This window comes from Pelodiscus sinensis, chromosome 15 (genome assembly GCF_052426305.1).
Source record: "Pelodiscus sinensis isolate ZL-2025 chromosome 15, ASM5242630v1, whole genome shotgun sequence".
Taxonomy (NCBI): domain Eukaryota; kingdom Metazoa; phylum Chordata; order Testudines; family Trionychidae; genus Pelodiscus; species Pelodiscus sinensis.
The window spans coordinates 21552337-21574557 of record NC_143066.1 but is presented as its reverse complement, the minus strand read 5'-3'; the positions used below and the strand labels follow the sequence as shown (position 1 = coordinate 21574557).

At 42.7% G+C, this 22221-nt stretch overlaps 1 protein-coding gene across 1 annotated transcript in view; it reads right to left on the bottom strand.

Moving 5' to 3' along the window:
• Nucleotides 1-22221, bottom strand: part of XYLT1 (xylosyltransferase 1) — a 399566-nt gene that overhangs the window by 170048 nt on the left and 207297 nt on the right. The window contains exon 3 of the mRNA XM_075899380.2: nucleotides 10353-10875. Coding sequence (XP_075755495.2) covers nucleotides 10353-10875 — 523 coding nt within the window. The remainder of the gene's footprint in view (nucleotides 1-10352; nucleotides 10876-22221) is intronic.

The following is a 22221-nucleotide window of genomic DNA, read 5'->3' as shown; positions in this document are numbered from 1 at the left end:
TATACAATACCTGGTCTGCAAGTCTCAGATAGAGTTTGAGAGCAGGTCTGCTGACAGGAGGACAAAGGGGCCAACTGCACAGAGCCCCGGTGTTTCAAAGGGGCCTGGAGCCCCAGACCCCTTCAAATTGCCACAGGAGCGCTGCTCTGCATGGTGCTGAGAACCTAGCATTGTGGTCTGGGAAGATTTAAGGGCTGACTGCAGTTGGCCTTGCCTCTTCTGCCCAGAGGTCCACCCCTTTTCCAGGGGCGCAAAACCTCCCTCACATTCCCCTTGCCCCTGGGCTTACAGTGGCTGTTGACCCTGCTGCTCTTCTGCATTGGAGTATTTTATTCCTTAGCATCTTAGAAAATGTTTTGTTTGTGTGTGACAAAGCACCAGCATCAGTAAGGAAGCAGGTGAGCAAACAGCCGTATCTGGGAATAACTCCTTCAGTGCTGATGAATGACACAGAAAGAGGTCAGCTTGATTTTTGTTTCTATTTTTTTATGGGCCAGATTGCCCTCAGGCTGAAGGTAGAAGAAAACCTGTTCTGACTTGTAAACTGAGCAAAGATGACACAGAAGTCAAAGGGAAATAAACCAACCTTGCTCCAGGCCCTCCATCTTATAGGGGCTTTTCTTTAATCAAAAGTGGATGTTAAAATTCTAAAGGGAACATATTACGCGTTCATCTGAACACAAGCACCAAAGACCTGGACTAAGGAGTACGAAGTGTCAGCCCCCAATGACCAAGAGTAGACTAGAGACCCATGTGGGAGACACCAAGGATAATCTGGACCAGAGAAGAAATGATTTAGATCCAGTATGACGACACTCACTGGGGGTTGGTTCTGCTTTGGCAGGGGGCTGGATTCGATGACCTCCTGAGGTCTCTTCCAACCCTATAAGTCTATGATTTTCTGATTACTCAGAATTGGTGTCAATCATGCACAGGTATACTGATGGGAGGGCTGGGAGCGAGGGGAAACTGTCCCAGGGCCCAGTGATGCAAAAGGGCCTGTAGCTTATGGCTGCCGCTGCCACACACCTTGAGCCCTTTAAATCGCTACTGGAGCGCTGCACAGAGGGAGGGTGGCATGAAGCCTCTTCTCCCCGAGGCCACGACCCTTCCAAAAGCATGGAACCATCTCCTTCCCCAACCTTGCCCAGGGGCCCAGCAAGTCTATCATCCCCCCCAGTCATGCAGGAAATGGTCTCACATCTACCTGTCCAGCTTACAAATCGACACTCAGGTCAATAAGAATTAGAGATTTAAAATACTGAGAGCCAAATGATAGCTGTGAAAAATGGATCAGAAACCAAAAAATCTGAAGGGAATATCAAGATCAAGGGAAAGAAAAAAATATAGTTTCAGTCTCTACACAGCTATCCTTTTAATAGTGTCCATAACTGCATCTGTATGTGGGTTTGGAAGGATTCGATTTTTACTTTGAAATGTTGGTAAACATTGATTTCAACATACATACACAAACTAATGAAAGAATATTGTCATCAGTAATTATTAAAATTCAGAGACAGGCAGAATAAGAAAAATGCTGCTTGAGAAACTATGAGAGTCAAAATCCAATGATTTATAATTTTGAATGAGGCTAGCTGAAGAATAGTAAAAACACTTGTGATTTATTGATTTAAAGATATTTACTTTGTATATTTGGACACATGATGTTGACAATTTGTTTTAATGGTCAATAAAAACAAACTTTTTGAATTTTAATGGATATTCTCATTAAATATATTTTACCATCTCTCCAATAATTTCCCACGACGGGAAAATTTAAATCAATAAAAACAACGGAAAAATTATTAAAAACATAATTCTGCACAACTGAGAAAATTTAAATGGAAAAAAATCTTTTAAAATGCTTTAAAATAAGCATCAATATTATCTGTTGAAATGATACAAAAATAAAAATTGATTTCTGCCAACCCTACTTATCTGAAGAGCTACACAGATAAATTCAGTCTGCACTAAGAGGCAAATAGTACACTTTTCTTCTCTTTCCTGTTTACAAGGGCTCCTGCTTACAAAGGATCCTGTTTGGGGAGTCTAGAATACCGATTAAGGCCATATCTACATTATCACATTTGTTGGTATAAATTATGTCACCTGGGAGTAAAAAAACACCCTGGGTGCATCTAGACTGGCAAGATTTTGTCTACACTGGCCAGCTGTCTACACTGGCTGCTTGAATTTGCGCAAGAGCACTGACTTTGTAATGTATAAAATCAGTGCTTCTTGCGCAAATACTTTCACGCTCCCGCTTGGGAAAAGTTTTCAGTTAAAAGTATTTCCGCAAAATCATACCAGTCTAGACGCAGCCCCTGAGTGACACAAGCTACACAAACAGACACACCAGTGTGAACAGCACTGTACTGGTGAGAAAAGTTTCTCCGTCTGACTTAGCTGCTGCCATTCATGGAGGTGGTTTTAGTATGCTAATGGGAGATCTCTTCTGTTCTGCAGAGTGGCTGCACGAATGATCTTACAATCTTACATCAGACTAGCTTTGTCAAAGAGAGGAATTTTGCAATGTACAGTTTCTGAGTCTAGCTCCTCTCCAAACTTAGGTGCTCTCTATCTTTCTCTGGCTTCATCGAGGGCTTTCAGTGTGCTGTCTTGGAGAAGTGCAACTAGTAGGTTACGCATGGAAGTACATTCAGTGACAAAGCTGGGCCCGGACGCAACAATCATCGGAAGCAAGGCTTTGAACAACTAATGGAAATGGAGTGGTAGTCTGCAGCGGACCTCAGCACAGAGATATGGGTGGCCACCGCGAGAAGGCAGGGCATTCCATCTAGCACCACTGCAGCTCTACATCTTGCCCCTACAGATGAGCAAATTAATCTGCTATGACAACCCCACCCAAAAGACAATTTTCCCAGTTATCAAAAAAGCAGTTTTCCCATTTTCCTTTTGTAATCAAGACCGCACTAGATTTGTCCATTCACCTGCATCAACCCGTATACCTTCATCCATCTTTCAAGACTTCACCTGCGACACTTCCACCTTCTCCCCCTTCAAAACACACTCCTATAAATTATAAACATTCCTCTCAAAATAAGTGCATACAAACCGAAGTGGTGCGCCCTTCAAGGTGGCTGCCACACTGACCTCCACAACAGCATAATATTATTGCTGAAACTTCGGACTTTCCCTTGTGGCCCTCCCAGGTTGGTCACCATTCCTTCTTGAGTGAGGGACACAGTCTGTTTGTAAAGAACTATGCACACTAACAATGCTAAACAATTCATATTTGTATCTACTTTGCTGCTTCAATCACACTCTCAGTGTATCGTATACAGTTGGAATGGAGCTTCTCTCTTCCTGTTCTCTTGGGGTATGTCTAGACTACATTGTTTTTTGGAAAAAACCTGCCTTTTCTTCGAAAAAACTTCACCTGAGTCCACACTGCAATCACATTCTTTCGAAATTAAATCAAAATAACGTAGGGTTTTTTTGACACTGGTAAACCTCAAATTACTAGGAAGAATGCCTTTTTTGAAAGAGCTCTTCCGAAAAAAGACGTGTGTGGACCCAGAACAGGGTCATTTTTTGAAAGAAGTGGCAATCGAAAAAAGCACAGATGCCCTGGTGGCCATTCTGTGAATAGCAATCAGGGCTTTCTTTTGGGAGAGTGTCCATGCAGTCTGGATGCTCTCTTTCGAAAAAGCAGATCACTTTCTCAATCTGGTTTTGAGGTGTGGATGCTCTTTTTCAAAAAGCTTTTTTTGAAAGAAGCTTGCAGTCTAGACGTACTTTGGAGAAAACAGACTCATTTAAGAGAGGTACCAGTGGATGACACTATAGATTTAAAACAGTCCTTTCCATAATACTCTGAAAATACATTTGAGTTTCTACACCTCTTGCATTTGGACATAATAAAATACTTCAAAGAAAAACAAGGAGTTTATAAGATACTGCTCCTCTTGATAAACACCACTTAGAATTTATGACAGTCTTGCTCAATGGAGTCATATACCACAATTGATGGCCACATTTAACTAAATATTCTGCAGCTTTGAACAGCTATGCACGTATGAATGAATCCAAGAGAATTGCACTCTAGATGACATCTCAATGGAGCCCACAGCTTTTAAACAAGTGTATGCACTGACATAATGAATGAGTAAGACCAATAAATAAATATTTAAAATTCACAGCTCCCTTGTAAACACATAACAAATCTTTTTTTCTGTGTAAAAACATACGGATATATCATTTGGCATGCTGAACAGTTAGATCGATCCCCAGGATGTCTGACTTGTGCTGACACACAGCACAGAGCTGTCTTGATGTTCAGAATGTTAAGAGCTGAGCACAGGAAAACAGTAATACCAGCTCTACCGTGCTTTGATTCAAAAGCTCAGGGCTACTGCTTTACAAATGTTACCTAATTAAGCTTACACCCCTTTAAGGAATATATTGGGTTCATGTAGCCTCTTCTTCAGAGGCTTGGCACAGTTGTTTATCAGGGCCGAACAATACAGAAAGTTTAGAATAAAAAGGAGGAAATATCTGATCCAACTGGCCTATTAAATCACAGCATGGTTACTTTTTTTGTGGATAAGTATCTTAAAAATAAAGCTGTAAAACAGAAAAGGTTACAACTTTTATTTTTTAAACAGACTCACTTTTTAATGAGAAAAGTATGAACATGTAGTGGGGCCTGTTCCTGCAAGACGTGCAGTATATCATATAGGCATTGAGTGACCACGCTGCTGAGTCCTAACCTCTTCCCTTGACCCCTAAAATTCTTCTTCTGAAAGGGCTGTGACTTCCCAGCTAAGAAGCTGCCTAGGAATTCTGGCATTAGTTAAAAGGCTTACATCATACTTCTGCACCCACATCTGGCATTACATGAGTTATGCTGCTGCTCTATTACTTCCCCACTGCAAAACTGCCAAGCTTGCTCTTTCTACCCGTGTCTAAGAGAGACTACACGGAACACTACCTGAAGGAGAATTTGGCAGTGTTTGAAATGGTTAACGTCAGCTGTCAGTGTGGCAGGACGGAATAACCTTGAGGCAAAGAAAGTCAACATTTTCTACTAGGATCCATCTGCCTTGGTAAAGTGATTTTATTAAAAAAAAAAAACCCTTAGCGCTCCAGGGACATTCCTGATCATCTGAAGACTCCTAGCAAAGGCCCCTCCACACCTTTTGTTTTAATATACACCCCACACACCACATTTTTGAAGCTGTTGAAGTTGGTTTTTTTTTGTTGTTAATCTCTTCAGGTAGATATCCAGGAACATACCTGAGCTGTTACTGGATTTACACACATTTTAAAACTAAAAATAGAACAAATGATATACTAACTGACAGAATCTTTGGCTATGTCTACACTGCAGGTATCTGTCGGCAGAGAGTATACTAATGAAATGCTCATTAGCATTTGTTGCACTGTCATTTGCATATCTCTGATAATGCTTTTTGCACAAGAGGTTTTTGTGCAAAAAGCATCGGCAGAGATATGCAAATGACAGTGCAACAAATGCTAATGAGTGCTTCATTAGCATACTCTCTGCCCACAGATACCTGCAGTGTAGACATAGCCTTAGTGACTTAGGCTGTGTCTAGACTACATGGCTCCATCGACGGAGCCATGTAGATGAGGGTTGTAGGCATAGGGAAATGAAGCGGCGATTTAAATATTTGGGGTCGGGAAGGAATTTTCCTCCAGGGTAGATTGGCAGAGGCCCTGGAGGTTTTTCGCCTTCCTCTGTAGCATGGGGTACAGATCACAGCTAGAGGATTCTCTGCATCTTGGGGTCTTCAAAGTATTTGAAGGCTTCAATATCTGAGATATAGGTGAGAGGATTATTCTAGGAGGGGTGGGTGAGATTTTGTGGCCTGCACTGTGCAGGGGGTCAGACTAGATGATCATAATGGTCCCTTCTGACCTTAAAGTCTATGAGTCTATGAGTCTATAAATAATCGCTGCTTCATTTAAATTTACATGGCTGCCGCGCTGAGCCGACAAACAGCTCATCAGCTGTTTGTCGGCTCAGCGCGCTAGTCTGGACGCTCCCCTGCCGATGTCAAAGCCCTTTGTCGGCAGCCCCGTTACTCCCCGTGGGATGAGGTTTACCGGGGCTGCCGACAAAGGGCTTTGATGTCAGCAGGGGAGCATCCAGATTAGCGCACTGAGCCGACAAACAGCTGATCAGCTGTTTGTCGGCTCAGCGCGGCAGCCATGTAAATTTAAATGAAACGGCGATTATTTAAATCGCCGCTTCATTTCCCTTTACCCAATAAACAAATCTGCATGGCTCCGTCGACGGAGCCATGTAGTGTAGATGTACCCTTAGTTCCTACCATCTCATCACTTACCAGTTAACTTGCTATCATTTATTATACTGTACTATAAACAAAAAGCTTAATTTTACATCATATGCTCTATGTGCCCTTTGTGAGACAACTGAGTATAGAAAATTTTACTGGCCCAGGACTGAACGGTGCCTATCCAGACCCTTGAACAGAAGTACTTGTAGGAAATTCCATATTTAAAGCCAGAAGTAGGAAATATTCCTGGGAAAGGCTGTTGTTTAACTGTTTAAATGATGACTATTTAAAGCTACAATGGGGGTTTGGAATGTTACAGTAAGTGCCAAGAAAACAGTAGCATTTAGGTGATGTCGCCATAGAAGTGTGTTGCAGGGTACTGAACTCTCTCACCTATCTCCCAAGGCCAGACTCAAATTGTGCAGGAGAGAAAGCAAACATTTGCAATGACCAGTCTCACTGTTATTACTTTACATAGAATAGCTCCAAGGACCCAGGTAGAGTTAGGCCAGAAAATAGAAAATGTATCAGAGAAATCTGAACACTTCATTGCTGACTGTGATATAGATACTCAGATATACATCATCTTGGAGATCATGTACATTTCAAAGGGCTTGTCTATGTGAATGAACATTTAGTTTGTGGGAAGATGAGTGTGAATTTACTACACACTAGCCTGCTGCAGATTATCCACACAGATTCTTTCGAGGCACATTAATGGTTCACTGCTGCATTTTGATCTAGACCTCTTTGCAACAGGACTAAAACAAAGAGCATGAAAAACAGCTAATGTGGCTCAGCAAGATCCACAGCAACAGTCTGTGACAAGCTATTGTGGAGTAGATTCATATCCCAGCTTGTCACAAACTAAACGTCCTCGTACACAAGTCCTAACAACTGATGTAAATCTATAATCTCTGAATCTAAGATTTTATTTTTGTATGATTTATCAGAAAGGGACTCAAGTACACAGTACCAATAACCAGTGCGCTGAAAAATTCCTTAGTCTGAATACATCAATCCAGGACACTTTTTGAACTATTTTAGGAGAGAGCTCCATATAACCACTGAAATTGAGTTCTCCCTCTCTTTTGATTTTACCTTCCTTCCTTTTCTGGTCGGCCATACTTCCACTTCTTCCTCCAGATGCCTCCTTAAAATGAAGGGGGCCACCCACGCTGTGGCTCTTACTACATTTAAAATACAGAGTCGCAGCGTCTGCACAAGCCAGGACTGCTTGGTCCCGGCTCTTGCTGAGTCCAGAAGGCCCTGTTCGTGGCAAACCCTGTCTGCCGTGAACAGGGGCTTATGCCAGAGCTGCCTCTGTTCACGGTCACCAGGGCTAGCCATGGACAGGAGCTGCTGCTGAAGCAGCCCCTGCCCGCAGCCAGCGCTGGCCACTGTGAACAGGATCTGCTTGGTGGCAGCAGCCTCCCCTATACCCACTACACTGCCACTAATAGAGGCAGCAGGAGGTGGAGGGGCAGGTGGCACCCTGGAGACGGTGCTGGGGGAAACTAGCTTTTTACATCCCTACTTAAAACCTGATTTTCCCACAAGGCCCGTTATCCCATCTCCTGTTTTCCTATTCTCCGCCACTCAGTGAAGTGAAGATGAGTGGTAGTGTGAGCACGATGGTGACTGCAAACGAGAGAGAGTAATTATAAAAACCTCCCACAAACATCAAAACAAATCCATCGAAGAAGTGGAATCACAGACACACAGTGAAAGATCCCATTTGTTTATAAAACATCATGTATGCGTTAGGCCAGTGACGGGTCACTGCTAGCGCGTGGGCCGCATGAATGGCCCTCCAACTCAGTGGACCTCAAGATTGTTGTAACCAAGACGATAAGTAGTCCTGTGGCACCTTAGGGTATGTCTACACTACCCTCCTAATTCGAAATAGGAGGGTAATGTAGGCATACCGCAATTGCAAATGAAGCCCGGGATTTGAATTTCCCGGGCTTCATTTGCATAAGCGAGGCTCCGCCATTTTTAAATCCCCGCTCGTTCGAACCCTGTGCCGCGCGGCTACATGCGGCACGAACTAGGTAGTTCGAACTAGGCTTTCTAGTTCGAACTAGAACTACCTAGTTCGTGCCGCGTGTAGCCGCGCGGCACAGGGTTCGAACGAGCGGGGATTTAAAAATGGCGGAGCCCCGCTTATGCAAATGAAGCCCGGGAAATTCAAATCCCGGGCTTCATTTGCAATTGCGGTATGCCTACATTACCCTCCTATTTTGAATTAGGAGGGTAGTGTAGACATACCCTTAGGCTATGTCTAGACTGCAAGCCTCTTCGAAAGAGGCTCTTTCGAAACATCTTTCGAAAGAGCCTCTTTCGAAAGAGAGCGTCTAGACTGCACGGAGAAATTTCGAAAAAGCGGCTTGCTTTTTTGAAAGAAAGCATCCAGTCTGGATGCTCTCTTTCGAAGAAGCCCTATTTACATTGAAGAACGCTTTCTTTCGAAAGAGGAACTTCCTCGTAAATTGAGGTTTACTGCCATTGAAAGAAAAGCCGCGTTCTTTCAAATTAATTTCGAAAGAACGCGGCTTGAGTCTGGACGCAGGGGAAGTTTTTTCGGAAAAGGCTACTTTTCCCGAAAAAACCCCTGAGTCTGGACACAGCCTTAGAGACTAACAAAAATACATATAGTATCATGAGCTTTCTTGGGCAAAACTCACTTCCTCAGATGAGCTTGAGTGCAGAAAAAAGAGGGCCTATCAAAGTTATAACAGAAAAAGAAGGGAGAGGAAAAAATGTGCCTGTCAATACCTTTTTCTGTTTTAATTCTGATAGTCCCTATTGTTTTCACAGTTACACACTAACCCGGCTACACCCCTGAGACTTTGTAACCAAGATGGTCTTCCATGATAGAGTATTTTGCTTACTACGTCTGTGTACCTAGACTTTGCAGGGTGTGCTGATTGAACCGTAGCAGTGCTTTGATTGATGCAGAGAGAGCGCACAGCTCTCACAATTAATGCTGTGAACAATCTTTGAGCACCTCACTTCCCATGTCCTTGCTTTACATGTGGGTCACCTTAGCAATACAAATAGGAAAAAAATACTCATATAGAAACCAGAGGAATTTGGCAACCCTGCATGTGGGCAACGGTAAACAAAATGTCACACTGAACCCTGAGGTTGCCCACTACTGCTTTAGGCTCTGATCCAGCAAAGAGCTTAAGCATGATCTTAACCCTGCACAAGCAGGGAAGTGCTGATTTCAGGATCAGAGTGGTGCTTTAAAAATACCACTGCAGCTACCAGTAATGTTTTGTGCTCACAGACTGTGCAGCACTAAAGAAATGCGTTTTAAGTTATGGCTAGTCCACAGTTAAATGAATGGTGAAGAACCTGTGTTCAATAAGCCACAAATCTGATCCCACATTAAAATAAAAACAACAAAACAAAGCCTTGACTTTGGCTAGGGGTTTCGATTGGAAACTTGGAACTAATGAGCTCTGAAAACCACATTTGTTGTACCAAGACTTCACTAAAAATAACTGAGCCACAACACGCTTTGTTTATTTTTCCTGTCTCCAGATTAACAGCTTCCATCCTGAAGCCCTCTGTCCCCCGGCAGCAGACAGCAATGCTGTCCCTTCGTTGGCTGGCAGCAGGTGTCAATGTTCACTCTGATTGTTTCCCTGTTCCCCACATAGCGTACATCTCTTTTGTCAAATACTGGCATGGAATGAATGGACATCCTCTCTCCAGTAGGCCTCTGTATCTGTAAATGGAAACACTGCAACTGCTGCCAGCATCATCGTCTGAAAACTGGTTAAAATTGAAAACGAAAAAATCTGTTGGAAGAAAACTGAAGCAGAACATCCAACATACACTTGGTAAGAATCTTGTGTTCTCTGCATAGTTATCTGCTAAAGACATCTTTAGATACTCACTGTTTGACCCACACCATAAATGCAACATTATCCTTTGCCGCATAATGCTGATTTTTATTGTTCTGGAGCAGAGTCAAGCAGCTGTTACTCCATGGAGTTCCTCCCACCCCATGTGGTGTTGGAGCATATTACACTTTAGCATCTATTGACTTACCATCCAGGGGACAGAAACGCGTCACCTTCTCAGGCATCAGCTTTCCTTGCTTGTGTTGACAGTATACCTCTGCAATCTCCCGCCGACAGTGCTTGGATTTGGACCGAGACAGAGCTGAAATTGCCTCCTTGCCCGATATTTCACACTTTGGTGGCTGGTCATATCTTATTTCAGGGGAGCTATTCCCACTCTTTTTTAAATTGTGCTGCCTGGGAGACCTGTGAATCTCCTTCAAATTGCTGCTGCTGTTCTTTACTGCATGGTGGCTGAACTGAAGCACTTCATTGGAGTTCTTCCCCAGAAGGGAGTTCTCCTTCACCTTTTCTTCTTGCTCTAGTTTCTTTTTCAAGTGCTCCTTCTGCTTGCTAAGAGGCTTCTTCATCAACTCAGGCTGGTATTTTTGCCTCTGAGTCCTTGGAGCAAAGTTACTGTTATCAATATTTTCAAAGTCCTTGGGTACAGAGTTTTCATTATTGCTGTCTGTTCGCATTTTCTCTTTTGGCCGGTGGGAAAAATAACCATCCTACAAAAGGTGGGAAAGTTACATGAATGTTACTATACTTTTTAAATCATACTACATGAATTACAAGCAACGTCTACATTACAGAGCAAAGTCAATTAAAAAAAATAAAAAGAAAAAGTCATACACATTAAAATAGACCAAATAAATACACATTGCACTGTGATACCCACACTCAGATCCCATAAACTGGGCCAAAATGAGGCTCATGTTTGTAAGCACCAATTCCCAAGGGCCTGATTCCATTAAAGTCAGAATGAAAACTCTATTGACTTTAAAGAAAGCAGAGTCAAGTCCGTGAGTGGTTTCAAATCAATTCAGTGGGACTACTTGCAAGAGTCAAGGCTCCAAAATCTGGAGCACTCATTAGTGATTTCCCCCTTGAGTAGCCCTACTGGCTTCATGGATACAAGCAGTGGTTTTCAGAGTATGGGTTCCAACCCAGTACTGGATCATGAAATGCCAGGCACTAGGTCACTTTGCTGCAGGGTGACCAAGTGACTAGTGGGGGTTGCTAAGGCAGGCTTCCTGCCTGTCCTGGCACCACAGACTTCACTGCACCCCCAAATGTGGCCAGCAGTCGGTCCAGCTCCTAGGTGGGGGGGGGGGGGGGTGGAGTTCCACAGGGCTCTATGTACTGCCCTCCCTGAGCAACTGCTCCATACTCAGATTGGCTGGTTCCCAGACTCAGACCTATTTCTGGCTGCTTCTGAGGCATAGTGTGGTCTGAGGTGCCAGGACAAGTGGGAAAAGCCAGCCTTAGAATCCCCACTGATCTACTGACTTTGAGTCGCTGGAGGTAAGCCCGTGCCCAACTTGGTGCCCCAATCTCCTGCCCCAGCCTTAAGTCCCTTTCTGCCCCCCAAACCCTTCATTCCTGGTCTCATGCCCCAGCCCACGCTCTAGTCAAAAATATAATTATGTTGGTTCACAGGCATCAACAATTTTCTTCAACTGGGTCATGGGAAATAAAGTTTGAAAACCACTGGATTAAAGTACTACTCTACGTGAGTAAAGATGCTATAGTCCAGCCCCTCACATGTTCAGATGATGCTAGATGGCAACTATAAAACTTTTCACTTTTAAAATTCTACTTAATCTGACAGTTGCTACTCACTCACAGTTGACACAGAAATGAAGCCAATAAGTAAAGATAATATATAAACAATAAGCAACGTGTAGGAGTGGAGTAAATGGTGGTCAATGGTACTCAAGTTTACACCCCTCTTCCCTACACAGGAATCTAGTTTATTTTCCAACAGCCTGATTAATTATATAGTTAAAAAAAACCACCTTAGTTAAGAATAGATTGTCTCTTGAATATTCCTCCTCCCCAAATGATCATATTATCATAGTTATATACATCAACAGTGCTATAACATAAAAAAAGTCTTATTCAGGAGAAGCAATCCACCCCAGAAAATATGTACACAGCCTAAAAGTGTAGGGCTGCACAGGACTTGAGAAGTATGCACTAAGACAAGACCAAGTATATCTAGACCACCTGTCAGGTATTTGTCCAATTTATTCTTCAAAATCTCCAATGATGGGGATTTCATAACCCCCTTGGAAGCCAGTTCCAGAACTTACTTACCTTTGTAGTTCTAGAGCTTTTCCTAATATTTAAATCTCCTTTACTGCAGATTAAACTCCTTGTCCTACTATCGGTGGACATGAAGAAAATTTGATCCCCGTCCTCTTTAAAACTGCCCTGAACACATTTGAAGACTATTCTCAGGCTCGCCTCACTGCTCTTTTCTCAAGATTAAACATTCGCACTGATAACTACTCTGAGTATGGTCTTCCTACCAATTTACTTTACAATAATTTCATGTAGACCACATTATGAGAATGTCATGTGAGAGTGTGTCAAAAAGCCTTGCAGAAATCAAGATATAACCTGTGTGCTGTTTCCCCCCATCTGCTAGGTCGGTAACCCTAACAAAGAGGGAACTTAGGTTTGTTTGTCATGATTTGTTCTTGACAGATCTATTCCTTATAACCCTATTATCCTCTAGGTACATACACACTGATTGTTATATAATTTGTTCTAGTATCTTTCCGGATATCGAATTTGGGCTGACTGGTATATAATTCCCTGAATCTTCTTTGTTTTCCTTTTTAAAGGCAAATACTGTGTTTGCCCTTCTCCTGACCTTTAGGATCTCGCCCATCTGCCAGGAGTTGTTGCAGATAATTGCTAACAGTACTGAGATTGTTTCAGCTGTTTCCTTAAGTATCCTAAGATGAATTTCACCAGGCCACATATTCTTGTTCATTCCAGAACTTTGCTTGCTTTCTTTCCCCGTTGTTAATACTGTGTTGACTAAAAATATCACCCTTAACCTTTTTAGTGAAGACTCCAATACAATAGGCACTAGACACACTAGCTATTGATGCCATTGATTATTAACTTTCCTAATCAGGCACAGAAAATCTATTTGCTTCATAATCCCCTCCCCCACCCTGTTCCTATAAAAACTCATTTTTGCATGGCAACAATTGCCAATGAAGACTTCTAGGGTTACATTTTGTTGTTGTTGTCACACTTTTTTATGTGCCTGACAGCACTTGGTGAAATAAATGCAGGCATACCAAAACCAGCTTCAATGACATTTAAAGCTGATGGAATGGGCTTGGTGGTGTGGACTCACTGTTTAGAAAACTGACCTAATGCAACTAAGTTTGACCCAAACTCCTACTGTAAACCAGGCCTCAGCAGTAACCGACTCCCCATCCTGTGTTCAGACCACACCTCCAGCACATATTTCAACAAGAAAAAGCAGCAAACTGAGCAACACAAATGTAATAAATGTAAAGCTTATTAAGGTTGTAACAAAGACATCTCTATTGAACTGATGCTGCTTTGACAAACTGGCTATTATGTTATGTATTTGATAGTTGCCATGCTGCCTTTTGTAGTAGGGAGAGAGCCTAAGACATAAGCCCATGTCTTGGAAGCCTGGTATAAGACAGGATCCCCAAGGATAACAGGAACACACTGCCCCCTCCTAAAAGATAAGGTCAGGATGACAGTACGTAATGGAGATGTTTTCATTTAACCATCATACACAAGATAACTTCAGGGGACAGTAACTAACTGTGTGAGAAGCGCAGTGCTAACTTGTTTTTACTGGGGTATGAAGAGGTATTTGAGAGGGACTATCTTTGTTCAGCCTAGAAGGGCAATGAAATGTCCCGCCACTGACTACTGGGTCCTTTGTCATGGGCATTCATGTCTTAGTATCTTCCTAGAGTCATCCAGGTGGTATTACCATGCTTCATCAAAAATAAAATTCGCTGGATGCCTTTGTACCTTAACGGGTCTTATGGTCATTGGGCAGTTCATTCAGAGTCTGCTTTGTCAATTATCTGGGACAGCACACAGGAAAAACAGACACATGCAGCCAAACTTGTGATCACACCTTTGTTCTTACCAATCACTGAGTATTTTGACTTTTCCTGTTTTAATGTACTTATTGTAATGATCTTGCATTTATGTGTTTGATCAGTAGCTCAGGAACTCTAATTGTTCTACTGTTACATTATCTCTATGCTGTTGCTGGAATCCTTATTCATTCTTATGAAATAATTAAATACAATAATGTCCTCCATTTCCATTCGACCTTAGGCACATTTACAGCAAATTCCAATCAGGCACAAATATGCTAATTGCAATAACTGTTCTGTGATCTGGATTGTACTGTGTTGGGATCTGAATTTAAAAAAAAAAAAAAATTTTAATGCCAATCACTATACCAAGTCTTACTAGAGGATTTGCCAGTGCTTCTAGTTTGGAATTCAAACAGCAGATACAGAAGGACTCGAGCAATGGCTACTTCATCTAGCTCCCTAGACAAAAGAGGCAGACTTATCAAACTAAAGCACAAAGACAGCTGCATGTATATTTTAACTTGTAATGCTTAGTCAAATCAAGTTATCACCAGTGAGAATGAACAATGATTTGGATATTACACATTAGATTATATATTCAAAATATAGTGTGCTTGTTGCATGTCTGAAATGAGGCAAATGGCAGGTTCTGGTACAAGTGAAAATGAGGGATGTAAGCAGGTACTCAACCACTCTACTCACATTCCCCTTGCCCCATGCTTAATGTGGTGCAGAAGGGGAGATCCTGGGACTGGCAAGAATCAAGGACGAGCCAGCTGCTCTGGGAGTGGCTCAGCCACAGCTCCGCTCTCTGCCCGTCCTATGCGCCGGGCTGACACTGCTCTCCCTGGGGCCTCCCTCACACAAGGCAGGTGGGGAAGCAGCCAGGGCTGCCCGGCACTGGATCAGAAACTGAGGACCAAAGCCCAGGCGGGCAGAGCGCATCGGCCAGGCAAGCTCAGCGCTCCCAGGCTGCGCTTGGGGAGATGCAGATTAGCTGAGCGGCATGTCTCCGCGGGTTGGTCTCCCTTGGTGAGATGGGCCGATTCCGCTGGCAGCACTGTATAGAAACCTGGGCTGGGCTGGTGGTGCTCAGGGCTCAGTGTGGGCTGGGCAGCGGGGGCAGCACCTCTGGCTGGGCTGGGTGCTTGGGGAGCCCAGCCGCGACCCACAGGCACCTGGGAGGAGGCTCTGGTAGCTGAACTTGTGTGGCAGGGCTTGCTGCTCGGCTGGAGTGAGCCCAGGCTGGGCGCTAAGCGCTGTGCACCGGCTGCAGCATCCCACTGGGCTGGCGGGCAGAGACCAGAGCTCGCCCATCGCCAGGGCTTTGTCCCAGATGGGTGCTGTGTGGCTCTGCCCAGGCTCACTGCAACTCAAAGGGGCAGAGCAGGATCAGGGGTCGAGGGCCAAGTGGGGCTCATGCAGCGTGAGCACAGCTAGAGTTGCGGCCTGGCCTCCACTCTCCACCCATCTGGGCTCTGACCGTCTGCTGCACAACTCACGTCTAGTGCACAGCCCCACCAGGGGGGAACCCTCACCCCAAAATAGCTTCGGCTTCGCTCCGGCGAGGCTGGGGATGTGAATAGGCAGGTCAAGCGCCCCTCTGCCAACCTAGCACTGCCTTCCCAGAACCCAGCCAGCCCGCCCAAGGTTGCTGCCCAGCTTCCTCTCCCGACTCCGGGATGTATGCAGTAAGCAGGCACTTTCTGAGGTTCCCCCCAGCTGCCAGGGTCAGGCCTGGGAAGGCAGGAGAGGGGTAATTAAATGAGATGTGCTGGGAAGCCGTGTCCCAAATCAAACTCACCAACTGGCTGCCCCTTGCCAGGCTTGCCCAGCGCGTTTCACTATCCTCGGGGCTGGCTGAACCCAGCGCAAATGAGGACTGAGCCAGCTCAGGTTGTGTCGGGTCCAGGAGCTACCCCCGCTGGGGCTCTGCAGTTTAAATGTAGTAGGAGCCAGGCTGCCTGCATGCCCGGTTCTTACTACATTTAAACTGCAGAGCCGCAGTGAGGAATAAGCTCCCGGACACTTCCAACCCTATCAACTAATTGTGTAATCAATAGAAATTCTATCGATTACACGATTAGCTGATTACTCGCTTCTTAATATCCCTAGTGAGAATACAGAGAAGGCACTTGTGGTTACAACACAATTAAGTACTTTAATAAGGTAGATGTGATATGGAGGAGACAGTGTTACTTCTAGGCACAGGCAAGACTTATTACAGGCCACTTCCTTAATACAGCAGACTTATAGGTGGCCTAAATGGGGAACTATCAATTGAGGCTGTTCTAAATTATACAGAAGGCCAGCCCAGGCCAGCCCCCATAAGGCACAGGAATTAAGAAAATAGGCTTTGCCCTCACTTCTCAGCAGTGCCACATATTGTTCAGGCAGCGCAGAAGAGCTAGGCTTCTTAGTTCCATTTCACAATAAGTGAAGTGAATTTTAGGAAAATTAAATTACTTGCTCATGATCACATGAACCTGCACTGGAGCTAGAGAAAGATGACCCATGACACTATTCGTTATCCACACGACCATCCCCCCATTCTGAAAGGGCTACCTAAAACTCTTCAAAAAACATTAATTCCTAAGCTAATGTTGTGGGAAATACCCAGTTGACAGAACTGGTTGCACACATCTGTGAAAGTAAACAGTGGGATTTTCATCACTCATTACCTCATGGTTTCATCCCTTAACAATACAACAAACACACAATACTAATTATTCCAGCAAAGTGAATCCTTGCCATCCTTCTCCTCCCCACCACGCACACCAATTTATTCTCTATATGTAGCTCTTAAACTTTAGGGAGTTAAGAATGAACACTACAGGGGAGAATGTGAAAGATCAAACAAGAACTTTATTTGTTGAGTTTCAACAATATCAATGTGCAGAAGATAAACCTACAGGGACTCCACTTTACAACAATCAAAAGTATCCCTGAGGTAAGTTTTCATTTTAAATACACTTTAAAGTACTTTTTGTCTATAATTGGAACATTCCATCATTCAACACTTAGGGCCAAAATACCTAGTTGCAATGATGGGAAAAAAATCTGTCTTTTTCATTAAAGTCTTTCAAAAGTCTCCCACGGCAACTCCAGGGTAAGGTATTTCTGTGTATCTTGGCAACATCCCATCTTACAGCTTGATTGTTTCAAAATGATTGTCTCTAAATTAATAAAAAACACAACTGAACACTCTTCATTAAAAAGCCCTAATTTGCACTGCAATAGAAAGTTTGTAAGGAAGAAAGGATGAGAGATGGGATCACCAATCCCATTTGTCTTTGGGGATTTTTCTGTGTGGCAATACTTTTCTTGAAGATTACAAATGGGCCTAAACCAACCCCCTGGGGCTATGTCTACACTACGACTTTTCTTGGCAAAAAATATGCTAATGCTGGACTCATTTGCATAAATTGCAATCTCATTTGCATATTTTCTGCCAATCCATTTTTGTGCTGGGATTTTTGCGCAAAAACAAGCAGTGTGGATGTTTCCTTTTTGCGCAAAAACCCCCTTTGCTGCAAGATCCTTATACCCCTAAAAAGGACGTAGCCTAGATGAATACCCTTCTACCGTCCTTACACTAGATAAAAGTATTTCTGTTTTTTAATTTTGCAACTATCCCATGATCTACAAAGGACTGAATTCTAAGTTAAGTCCTGGAGATCCATGGGTTTTCATAGTGTTTGGATCAGAAGCTAAACTTTGTAGCGTGGGTCCATCTGTAATTTAAGTACAGATTTGAGCGGTATCACAAATACAATTCCGAGGACCAAGCCCTCAGCTGGTGTAAATCAGCAGAGTTCCGCTGATCTTAAAAGAGCTATGTTGATTTAAACCAACTCAGTTTCCAGCCCTAAGAGCTCTCTCTCAGCTATTGGCTGTTTCACACAGATACTACCGGTAGTCAAGTGTGATGAAACCTCAAGAGAAAAAGGAAGGCAAACAGAAGATTTACTCTTGTATCTTTCACTTCTTTAACTATTTTCCCCCAAGGTGCTCTCCCTCTAAAGAGAAATTTGCCTTATATGCATCAAGACAGACATAAAAACTAAGGTTTGAATTAACTCTTTTCAGCAAGGGCTAACAGGAAATACACTGTACAATACAGGAATCTGTGTCTGCAGAAATATAAATTCCTGAGGGGCAAAGACTCTAACTAAAGCAAAAGAATCTATAAATAAATAACAAAAATTAAAAGTGCTAAATGAAAGCTTGAAATGTGGGAAAATAAAATGATGCATGACAGATGTAAAACAATGGGCATGATCCTCCAAATTCCAGCCCGGCCTTCACTTCCCTTCAAACCTGTGCAATTTAAATGTGAAATGCCCTTTCAGGATTATCTCCACTCAATCCTGTAGTCCCTACTAAGACACAACTATCATAGAAGCCACTAGTGATTTGGGCTGCCTAATGGCTGCAGGCTCAGACCCATACATGATGGTAGCACTTCATCAAGTTGACAGGCAGCAGAAAATCAGGCTCTGTAGCTGAACAGTAAGGATTCAAACAACTGTTGACTATAAATTATATTCACTGGTAATATGTTAAAGTATACTGTAAATGAATGCAATGCAACCTGGTCTTAAGCCTTCTGTACAAAGATAGGTTTTACATAGTCTAATATTATATATGTTATGGGCTAACTACACACTTTATTTCCCAGGGATTTCTATGATTTTTCACAAACACAAAAAGTCATCCCAGAGAACCATCATCTCAAAACCAGTCGTTTCCCATTCAGAGGATACCACAGTGTATGTTTTAATGGGCTCTCTGTTTGAAAATTCATTTTTTTCATCTCTTGCTGCCTGTTGGCAGCTCCTTCTTTGTCTCTCTTTGCAATTGCAAATCAACTGAAACACACACTAGAGGATAGGGATGTAAGAGTGCAATTGTATAAACGGACAACTGATCGGGTGACCAAACAGTTACACGCCATCTCCAAGTCCAGATTCTGGGGAGCTGGGTGCTGCCCCATGCTGCTGCCTCTTTATTGGAGGCAGCAACACAGAGCAGCAGGTGCGAACAGATACACATGGGGAGCTCATTTAAAAGCAGGTTCTCTGTGTGTATCAGCTCCCAGGAAGCCAGTTGCCACCCTGCGCTGCTGACTCTGTAGGAGAATTTGCAGCACAGGGCTTTAGCCAACTCCCTATGAGTGGGAGCTGCAAGTACACTGGCTGGTAGCTTCACTCCAAGGGAGCCAGCATGTGACCACTAAAATGTTTAGCAGCTAGACAGTTACAATCATAATAATTTTTTAACATCCCTACTAGATGGAGAGTTATCCCAGAGGCTTTAAGACACATTATAAATAGAAAGAGCACTACTAATGTTAACTATACAGGACCCAAACTGAAGGAGAGAGTGGGATTCCTTATTACTGATAGCAAAAGGTGCAATTCTTTGTTGTTACAGAGACCTAATCACATGCAAAAATATTTTTATGAGAGAGGCCCTAATTTGAGCATTGAAAGTAGAATAAGTTTCTCTTCATCATGCACCTTGGGAAGCTGTATTCAACTCGCACTCTCTGGTCGTTGGCCCCTTCAATCTTCTTGCACCATTCCAAACCCGATACATGGAGAAACTCATCTTCTTTTTCTTTCTCCATTAATATTATTTGTTGAAAATGTAATGCACATGCGTGTACGTGCACACATAGTAAATTAAGCCTTGTATGGAAAATGTCAACCTATAAACTCTGTAGCCTTTATATTCTATTTAAAACATTAATTTCTTTATGTGATTCCAAACATACCCTTCTTGCAATTACATCTTCCTTCTGGTGATGAATGTAACACCCGGGGCCAGGCAGGTGCTAACATTTGTGGCTTAGTAGACACAGGGCCTCATCTTGCTCCCAAGTAATTCAATGGAAAATTTGACATTAATCTACAGAAAAGCAAAATCAGGCCCAAAGTATCTCATTTATACTTTAAAAACATTGCAAGTAAGATCTATCGATGGTGTCCTTTTATTAAGATGTTTTTGTAACATTTTTTCGCTCCACTCCAAGTTATATGAATACCATGGTCCAGAACCCCAGATTGCATAAATCAAAACTGAAGCTAGTGGAGCTATACAGATTTAATCTAATTGAAGAGCTAACCCGATATTTCCCCCATTGTACACTATCCTCTTTAGCTGACAATGTATGTAATTTAGGCAATTAAAAATGTTCCATGAGCTTGCAATTTTGTGCAAATGCAACATCACTAAATGGCTCCTTTTATAGACTTCAGCAGGTAAGTTAAAGAATATCCTAATAATTTTACAAAAGCCCATAATAGGAGCCGTTTTTAATCTCAGCAAGGTGCACATTTTTTGTGCAGTGCATTTTTTCCACACAATAAGAACACACTACTCTGACAGGAAAAATAAGTTTCTTGACGCTGTTTCCTGTATCAGGAAAGTCCTATAAATACTGCAAAGATGCACAGTCTGTATTCAATCAAATCCTGAATGGCAATTGTTCATGGTCTGTTTCTGTTTCTGTGACATGATTGATTTTCCCTGCAGCACGTGCAAATTTGCTGTCATTTTACACTGACAGCACATTCTTGTGAACTGTCTCCTGGTAAAATGTGGAACTGCAAAAAACAAAGAGAAAAACAAAATAAACCCAAAACGTTACCTCTCCCACCACAAACAACTGCCCTACTGCTCGAGCCATACTTATATTACAGCACTGGCTACAGGACCTAGAAGTAAAGTGAAGCTCTCTGCTATGGAGAACTGGCATTTTTCTATTCACACGGTAAAACATATGCCAGCAGTTGCTGATCATATAGCTGAACATATGTAACTACTGTGAAGTCATGCAGGACAGCACATGTCTATGAGATAAAATGGAAGCCCAGAGCTCCAATCATGATGCTTGCCACTTTCGCCCCAATGACTGTTACAGCCAAGTTGTTAACTCAGGACAGATGTATAGTTCACATGCTGCTACCAGCTATGGGAAGCACTAGCCTGCTATAAACGTATTAAACGCTACCAAAGAACTGGTCTGTTCATAAAGGTGATAAAATAAAAACTATTATCCTCCATCTGAGGAGTATTTAAACTGAACTGCAAGCTTCCTCTCTACTTAATATTAATTATATCTTTGACACACATTATTTGGTAAAACCAGTAATTATTCAATTATACCTTTCTATTGCCAGAAAAGTCAGAGGATAACATCTCTGCAAACAGGAAAAGCTTCTGCATTAAATCTGTTTTGTTCTCTGACCTTTGAGCAGACCGTTTCGATCAAAACCTCTCTCGTGTACGAACTGCAGCAGTTTATGTATAGCTTTTCTGTTTTAAGAGCAAAAATTATTAACATTCTCAAAGCCACATGGCTCTAATGGGGCTCTCGATTTGAAAAACCCTTCCTTCCCCCTCTGAAACATCCTGCTTTGATGCTAGAGTTGTGGAAAGTTCCTTATTTCCAATCAGATTATCCAAATCACTGTGAATGGCAACTGCAAGAGTAGCAAATGTTATTCTGAAGGCATTTTCCTAGTGGCTATTTGGTCTCAATGCAGAACTGCTTCCATGTTGTGGCCTGGTAACTTGAAGACCAACTAGCACACCAGTATGTTAGCAAAAACACTAAAGCCTGGTTATCGCCACTTTTCAGGGCTTCTACCTTCTCACATTTATGACACTTGAAAAAGAACCAGGCATGAGCCGATCAATGCCATCAAAATACAAGGCAGCTCTCAAGACTCCATTGTCTGTACTAGCTTCAGTAACTACAAGACATGGTGACAACTACTGCAATATTTCCAAGTGAACCTAACTTGATGAATCTCTAAATATCAGTTTAGTATCTCAGCTGCCCTCATTATCCCGTCCATTTGATATGCACATAGTGGATTACTTTAGCCCAGGATTATCATATAAAATTCTCCTTGCACTGAGAAACTTGCTATCTCTTCACACTCC